This window comes from Benincasa hispida, chromosome 5 (genome assembly GCF_027475165.1).
Source record: "Benincasa hispida cultivar pf3 chromosome 5, pf3_genome.v1.1, whole genome shotgun sequence".
In the NCBI taxonomy this organism is placed as follows: Eukaryota; Viridiplantae; Streptophyta; class Magnoliopsida; order Cucurbitales; family Cucurbitaceae; genus Benincasa; species Benincasa hispida.
Window position 1 is genome coordinate 59,068,137 of NC_143482.1, and position 8,634 is coordinate 59,076,770.

Sequence of the window (8,634 nt, forward strand, 5' to 3'; positions counted from 1 at the left end):
AAGAAGGTTGGATAGTGTTTTAGGTAAAGTTTATATATATTGCTCTTAATACAAGTACTTCAATTTATGTTGTTACTAATTAATGTGTCAAGTTTAAATTTTTTAAAAATAGATGTATTTATGTTTTTCGGGGTTCTGTAAAAATTAAAATTTTCAAAATTGAATGGGGTCCACTATAATATCCTGGTGATCAGAGAGCACCCACGACCTTGATTGAATGATCCTTTATCTTTTTAAAAAATCACACTTGTGGTAAATATTGCATTAGGGCTCCAGTTATTTTATCGTTGAAATTGGATCATTCGTATAAAAATCTCAAACTTTATCATGTTATTAATAGGTAAGTTAATTTAATTTTGTATTTTGTATTTTGTGTCTATTTGATTCAATTACATAAAAAAAAATATTAACTTTATGTCTAGACACGACGTTTATCATATCTAAAAGCCTCAAGTTAATCTCATGCTCTGAAATAATTATTATTGGATTGATGTCTTTTAAATTAATATAAAAGAATTATAATTAATTAAGTATCACCATTTTTATCATTATTAAAATTCAATTTACAATCACTTCATAATTATTTAAAATTAATTAATCAATGCCAAAAATTGAAAGTAGGTATTTAGTTAAAAATCAAAGTTATAGTTAGAAAATTTGAAATTTAAAAACCTAATTAAAACATGAATCAAATTTTAAGGGTAAAATTATATTGCAATATTTTGAAACCTAAGGACTAAATTGAATCCAAACTCAAAATTTAAGAACTAAAAACGTAATATTTCGAAATCTAAAAACCGAAATGGAAACTAAACCCAAAAGGTAAGAAGCAAGAAACTAATTTCTTTCAAGTTTAAAACACAGGAATATGAATCAGAAACCCATTTGATAATATAATTCTCAAAGGATCAATAACATAAATTATTAATTATAATAAGATAACAATAACATTATTCAAATGAAACTTTGTATATGAATCATATATATATCATTTTCCATCATTTCCACTTCCCATCTCCACATTGCCATGGTGGACAACTTTCCTTTGCAATGTCATTGATCTGAACTTTGGTATCATAAGTTCTTCCAATTTTCCAATTAACAGGAATAACAGAGTTTGCCCAAATCCATTTCCCATCATATCCTGAAGTTATCACCATTCTTAGTTGCAATGCTCCTTCAGGTACATTGTTAGTTTCCCATATTGCCCCATAGCTTCTTTTCATATGACTCCATTCAGAGGTACCAACTTGAGCTATGTCCACAGCCACAATATCTGTTTGTCCACCTTGGTACAAGAATTTTATTGCCAAGTAGAATGGATTATAACTTGATTCTTCCACTCTCACTAACAAGTTTTTGTTTGTATACTCACAAGGTACCCTGCAAGATGTATAGAAAATTTCATTCAAACAATACGTCTCGACTCTAAAAAAAAGCATAACTCACGTAACTTATAAAGATTGTGAAAAGTTCTTTGTATAATGTAAATATAGAGTTTTCCATCTTAAAATCAATTGATAATAAGAGAAGTATAACTCGATCATGTTTATTATTAGAATTTTTTGAAACTATTAGTTGACGTTTTGAATGACCAAATATGGAATATATACATTATATGTTATTTATGATTTTGGGTCTAGGGTTTAGAGGGGATGTTGTATATAAACTCTTTTACCCTACTAGTGCCTCATATCTATATTATCTGATATTTCTCTCTAATAATAAAACTGATTTCTCTCTCCCCAAGATGTAACTAACAAAAACTACTGTTAGTAAACTGTACCACATAAATTTTTGTGTGTCAATGTTTACTGTTTACGCGTTTACGCCTTTTTTGCTTGTTGATTTTGTTTCTGTTATAACATTTATTATAAAGATTGTGAGGTTTACAAATCTTTTTTTAAGTGTGATCCCTAACACACACCCCGTCAAAATAGTGCATCTTTGGATTATTTATCATTCTTAGGTTAAATCTCAATTTTTTTAACTGAATACTAGTTGTTTGGGTTTGATAGGCTTTGATACTATATTTGGATAATTAAACAAGTTTCGTCTCAAAATTAATTGGCAAAAAAAGAAGTAATCTCACATTTATTATAAAGATTGTGCGGTATATCTTCCTCTTTTCTATTTGAGATCCTCGATATTTCATCTTTTCAATGTAGAATTTTCGACATGGCCTCATAAGATGGTGCTTTTCTTATAACATTTTAAATAAACATGAAATTTCATTTCATAATCAATTGACTGACGTGGGATCAAACTCAACAAAAAAAAAAAAAAATAATAATAATAATAATAATAATAAAAGAAAATAAAAATAATGTGTTTATATATGTTTGGTTAATTTAGATATTGAAAAGCCTACCTCTTGTATTCAACATCAACAACTCCAAGGTTCAACAAGTCTCCACCTTTTCCACTAAGGGCCATTGTAAAAAAAGCCCTTTTGCTAAGAACGAGATCCGTTGTGTTATCATTATTTTGATCTGTCAATACCACTCTAGTTCCTATTGTATTGCAAAGCCTTCTATTTTTGCACCTTACCTAATTTTTTTTTTTAAAAAAAGGTAATTAATTCATTATTGATTCTTGATCTTAAATGCATAAATCTCTATATAATTAACAATAAGCAAATCAATGATGATAAAAGATATAAGTTATTGAAATACTTGATAACATGCACCACAACCAGCTCCTTCTTTGTAAAGGGAAGGCACAGCAGCAGCAAAATAGCCTTTAGAAAATTTCAATGTCAAGTTTCCATAACCACATGCTCCACCATCTGATCCACCGAATAAGGATAAAGTTAGTTGTGATCTCCGTTTCAAAATCAATTGAGAATTAAATGAGTAATTCATGTATGTTATAAAGATTGTGGTCGCTTGGTAAATCCAACAACAACGAGCTCCTAAAAAGCAAACATCGAAAAAAGAAAATATTACACGTTGTAGGTGATTGAAAAAAACGACTAGCTTTAGAAAAATGAACACAACGATCATAAGCATTAGCTGAAGAAATGAAGAAGAGTAAGAAAAAGCCGAGAAACCCAGCCATATTGAAGTGTGAGGAGGAAGCAAGGTGAGATTGTGTCTATATATAGGTGGATAAAAGGTAGGAAAAGGATGCATATAGCAATTGGAAATATGTTTGGGAGAATTTGACAATAAATTAATAAATGTTGTATATGGGATTTGAATCAAAGAAAAAGAGCAAAAATAGTCCAATGGGAAACTTTGTGTTGAAAATTTTGACTTTTTTTGGAGTAAAAAACCGTCTTCTTTTCAGTCAGCTCGTTGAATAAAATTCTGCCTGTGGTAATTGGTCGTTCAAGATTCACTTATAATACAATAATCATATAAAATAATATATTTTTTTTATTGTAAACAAAATGTGAATTTGAAATTTGAAGGCTACATTTGGTAATTTTTTTTTGTTCTTAGTCATTGATTTTTTAAATTTAGACTTATTTTCTCTCTTTTTCTTTTTGTCATGGTTTAATTTAGTTTTATTAAATAAACATTTAGATTCTTAATCAAAATCTAAAGAAAAAACTACTGTTTTTAGTTTAATTATTAAAATCGAGTTTGATATTTTGAAAACATTACATAACATAGAGCTTAATTTTCAAAAATCAAATGATGATAACGAAATTTAAGATGTTGAATTATATTTAAAAGAAAAAAAATAGAAACATAAGATCCATATAGTTTTCATATTATATAAATAACTCTATTTTTTATTTCGTGAAATAAAGAATATATAATAATATAATATATTATAAACTAGACGGTATTGAAAAAATAATTACAGAATTTTTTTTCATATTTATAAATTAATTAATAATAGTTAATATATTCAACTTCATTTAGTGAGTAACTCTAGCTATATATGTATATATATTATAAAATACATATTAAATAGTTATTTATTTTGTGATCAAATTTCTGAATCTATACTAACAAACACACATATTTTAAAACATAAAATACAATTCTAGTTTTCATTTTTTTTTGACAAATTATTCCTTTTATCCCCGAAGTTCAAGTTTAGTTTCTATTTGGTCCTTAAAATTTCAAAAACGACACTTTAGTTGATCTTGAGGTCTAAAAATAATTCTAAATGATCTCTAAACTAAGTTGACTATTAATTGACTAAACGAAAATTTAACTTGATAATTAATTGATGATGTGTTAAGTTTAGGCCATTTTTAGGATGAGTTAGCAAAGAAGATATTAATTATAGTTACTAGACTAATCTATCTCTCCATCCTCTCCCTCATCGCTTTCTTTTGCCTCCTATAAACTTCATCGGATCAACTTGATTTTAGATCTAAAACAATTTGTTTTTCCAAATCTAGAACAAAATTTTTGTTTGATGTAGCTGTACAAAAAAAAAAAAAAAAAAAAAACACATGTATAAACAAAAAAATAAAAATCTTCAAATTAAAGCAATTACATTCGATTATATCAATTTAAATAGTGACAATTCTAGAATTTTATGTAATAGGTGCAATTAGTTCATATAAATATAATATTTAAAATATAATAAAGAAATGAAAATGGAAATATGCTCTCAGGCAGAGAATATTCATATATAAAGGAAAAGGTTGGTACACATGTCCAACACTAATTAATTACAACATACAAATAAAATATAATAATATCAGCATTGTAGAAGGACTAAAGAGAAAATAACAAGAGTCTGAAATAGAACATAGAGAATATCCTAGCATTCCCCGCAAGCGAATAGTTTTTGTGCAGAACTGTAAGCTTGGTACGAAGACCAAAGAATCGAGTGGATGACAATGCCTTTGTCATGATATTAGCTAGTTGGTCCTTCGTAAGCACAAACCGAACAACTAAATGACGAAGAGCAATACGTTCTCGGATGAAGTGATGATCGATCTCAATATGTTTCGTTCGATTGTGATGAATAGGATTGGCTGCCATGTATGTAGAACTTAAATGATCACATAGGAGAATAAGAGGGACATAATGCATGTACCAGCCTTAGAAAGAACCGACTGAACCTATATAATTTAAGCTGTAGCATTGGACATCCCACCATATTTAGATTCCACATTAGATCGAGAAACATGTTGTTTTCAATGACTTCTAGGAGACGAGATTAGAACGAAGAAAGATGTAAAAACTGTTGAAAACGTTGACAAGCCCACTCTAAATTCACTCTAAATCTCACAAACTTTTAAGAGAAGAAACTTATTCTCTTACAAAACTAAAGAACGCACATGAGAAGAATATTGTTCTCTTGAAACTCAGTTTCTTTTCAAACTTCAATTTGCTTTTATTGATTTTGATTATTTTCTCTTGCATACAAATGAGGGAAATAAACTATTTAGATAGTATTCAAGAGACACTTCCTAAAAGACACAAAATAAATGAAGTACATGTATACATACCATTCATGTACTAGAAATGCATGTATCTTGAAATTAGAAATGTATCTAGGAATGTGTTATCCATAATGTATCTAGCTTATTAATTTCTAACATGCCCCCTTAAGCTAGACTTCCCTGACTCCGAGCTTCTCTTTCATTTTCAAAAATAAGTCCGTCTTTAATGCTTTTGTGAATATGTCTGCATATTGATCTTGTGTCTTGCAATACTTGATATATACTTCTCCATCTTTGATCAATTCTCTGATGAAATGATACTTGATTTGTATATGTTTGCTTCTTCCATGAAAAACTAGATTCTTCGAAAGTAAAATAGATGATTTATTGTCACAGAACATGACGGTCCCTTTCTCTTGAGGACACTTCAATTCATGTAGTACCTTTCTAAGTCAAAGTGCTTGACAACTAGCTGTAGACAAAGAAATGTATTCAGCTTTCGTTGTTGACAATGCTACAACATCCTGCTTCTTTGATGCCCATGAAACTGCTCCAAAACTAATATTAAATACATACCCAGAAGTACTTTTGAAATCATCAATATTTCCTACCCAATCACTATCACTGTAGCCAACAAGAACATTATCCACATTCCTTTTATAGTGGATTCCATGATCAACAGTTCCAAGAATATATCTAAGAACTCTCTTTCCAGCTTCCCAATAACCTCTTTGGTGATGCCATAAATCTATCCAATAAACTTATGGAGAACATAAGATCAGGTCTAGTTCTAGTTAAATACATTAAACTTCCAACAAGACTTCTATAGATGGTGGCATCAAAAGCTTCACCCAGTTCCATAGGAGTACTAGCAAGATAAGCATTCTCCATTTTAAACTTTACCAACAAATCTTTTGCATACTTCTTTTGGGAAATTGCAATTTCATTATCACCTTGTTTAACTTCAATACCAAGAAAGTAATGAAGTAAACCCATACCAGTCATCTCATATTCTTTCTTCATGCTCTCTTTGAACTCATCAATCATCATGTTTGAATTTTTCGTAAAAATTAAATCATCAACATATAGACAAATCATCAAGAAATTACCATTTTCATCTTTGGTGTAGAGAGCATGTTCATATGGACATCTTCTGAAACCATCCTTCAAGAAAAAATCATCGATACATTTGTACCAGGCTCTTAGTGCTTGCTTTAGCATATACAATGCTTTCTTTAATCGACACACCTTATTTTCTTCTCCAATTTTGGCATAACCAGGGGGCTGCTCAACATAAATTTCGTCCTCTAAATACCGATTTGGAAATGCTAACTTGACATCCATTTGATGAACTTTCTAGTTATTTTGTGCTGCAAGGGTTAACATTAAATGAACAGTCTCCAAGCGAGTTATTGGTACAAAACTTCTTCATAATCCACACCAAACTTTTGTTTATAACCTTTTACTATGAGTCTGGCCTTGTATTTATGCACTTCTCCATTTTGCTTCAATTTTGTTCTACAGATCCATTTGACTCCAAGAGCTTTTCTATTCTCTGGTAATTTGACCAACTCCCATGTCTCATTTCTTCTGATTGCATCAATCTCTTGATCCATTGCATCTTTTTATTTCTCATCTTGAATTGCTTCTTCGAAGTATATAGAATAAACATCTGCAAATAAAGCAAAATCAGCATGTTCATCATCTTGTATTCTTCTTGAAGTATTATAGATCTCTTGAATATTTCTTGTCTTCCTTGGAGTAGTTTCTTCATCACTTGTGGAGTGTGATGAAGAAGGTGAAGTCAGTGGTTGAGTCTCTTCAAGCTCCAAGTCTTAAGCATTTTCTTTGCCATTAATGTCAACAAGTAATGGATTTTGGTCTTTATTTGGTGCATCCCATTGCTAGAATTTTGCTTTATCGAACTTGACATCTCGACTAATAATAACTTTCTTACTTACAGGGTTGTATAATCTGTAAGCCTTGGAGTTCTCACTGTACCCAACAAAAAATGCATTTTTCTGATTTATCATCTAGTTTACCTCTTTTCTCATCTGAAATATGAGAATAAGCAATACACCCAAACACTCTTAGGTGACTAACAGTTGGTTTTAATCTACTCCATGCTTCTTGAGGAGTAATACCTTGCACACTTTTAGTTGAAGCTCGATTTAGGAGATAAACAACACAAGTTACTACATCTCCCCAAAATTGATTTCGAAGCTTCTTGGCTTTCAACATACTTCTTTCAAGTTCCATTATTATTCTGTTTTTCCTCTCTACAACTTCGTTTTGTTAAGGAGTTCTTCGAACATTCTTCTGATGCTTGATTCCATTTTCCTTCAAGAAATCTGCAAAGACTATATATTCTCCTCCACGATCCAAACGCAATGCTTTCAATTTCAAGTTACTTTCATTTTCCACCATTTCTTTGAATGTCTTGAAACATTCGAAAGTAGAGCTCTTTTTTTTTAGCAGATAAATCAACGTTTTTCGACTGTAGTCATCAATAAATGTGAGAAAATAACGGTTACCTCCATGTGTAGTGGTTCTTGGGTCCACATAAGTCTATATGGACAAGATCAAGAGGTTTTGATGCTCTCCAAGAACCTCCAGTCGGAAATGAATTTTGATGATGCTTTCGAAAAACACATGCTTCACAAAGTTGATCTTCCTTTTTAATATTTGGCATTCCTCTCACCATATGTTGTTAACACTGGTGAGACAAAGGGTCAAAACTCAAGTGGCCGAATCGACAATGCCACAATCATGAAGAGTTATTTACTAAAGTCTCAAAATAAACTAGCTTCTCATAGCATATTTTAATTGGAAACATTTTGTTGTAAGTCATGCGTACCTTCGTTATGAGACCTCCATTCTTGGTTCTAATCTCACATATGTTATCTTTAAAGATAACATCATGTCCTCTTAGGAGAAGTTGTCGAACTACTCCTATCACTACAAAGACGTAGCAACAGTGGTAAGTTCGAGTCGATTTGCAGGGAAGCGCGATTTGTTTCGTTAAGTTAATTTTCTAATCAGAGCGATAAATTAATTTTATTATACTCTTTAATAGGTCTTTCCTCTTCCCTCCAAGGGCACTCTCCTTGAGTATGTCCGGGTTGCTAGCAGAATAAGAAAAATTTACGAACATATTCAACACAAACTCACATGAAGATTTGCGTCAAAATCAATTATTATTCCATGCGGAATGTCAGTTCCGATACTCCGAATAGGGCCCACCGACTGACCAGAACTTCTGGATGTATGGGTCT

At 30.7% G+C, this 8,634-nt stretch overlaps 1 protein-coding gene across 1 annotated transcript; it reads right to left on the minus strand.

Moving 5' to 3' along the window:
• Window positions 1–998: 998 nt before the first annotated feature.
• On the minus strand, window positions 999–3,060 carry LOC120078561 (expansin-like A2). The gene is made up of 4 exons (XM_039032837.1): window positions 2,949–3,060; window positions 2,676–2,788; window positions 2,372–2,550; window positions 999–1,383 (listed from the first exon to the last, which is right to left on the minus strand). The coding sequence occupies exons 1-4, from the start codon at window positions 3,058–3,060 to the stop codon at window positions 999–1,001; spliced, it is 789 nt and encodes a 262-aa protein (XP_038888765.1).
• Between the last annotated feature and the right edge of the window lie 5,574 nt (window positions 3,061–8,634).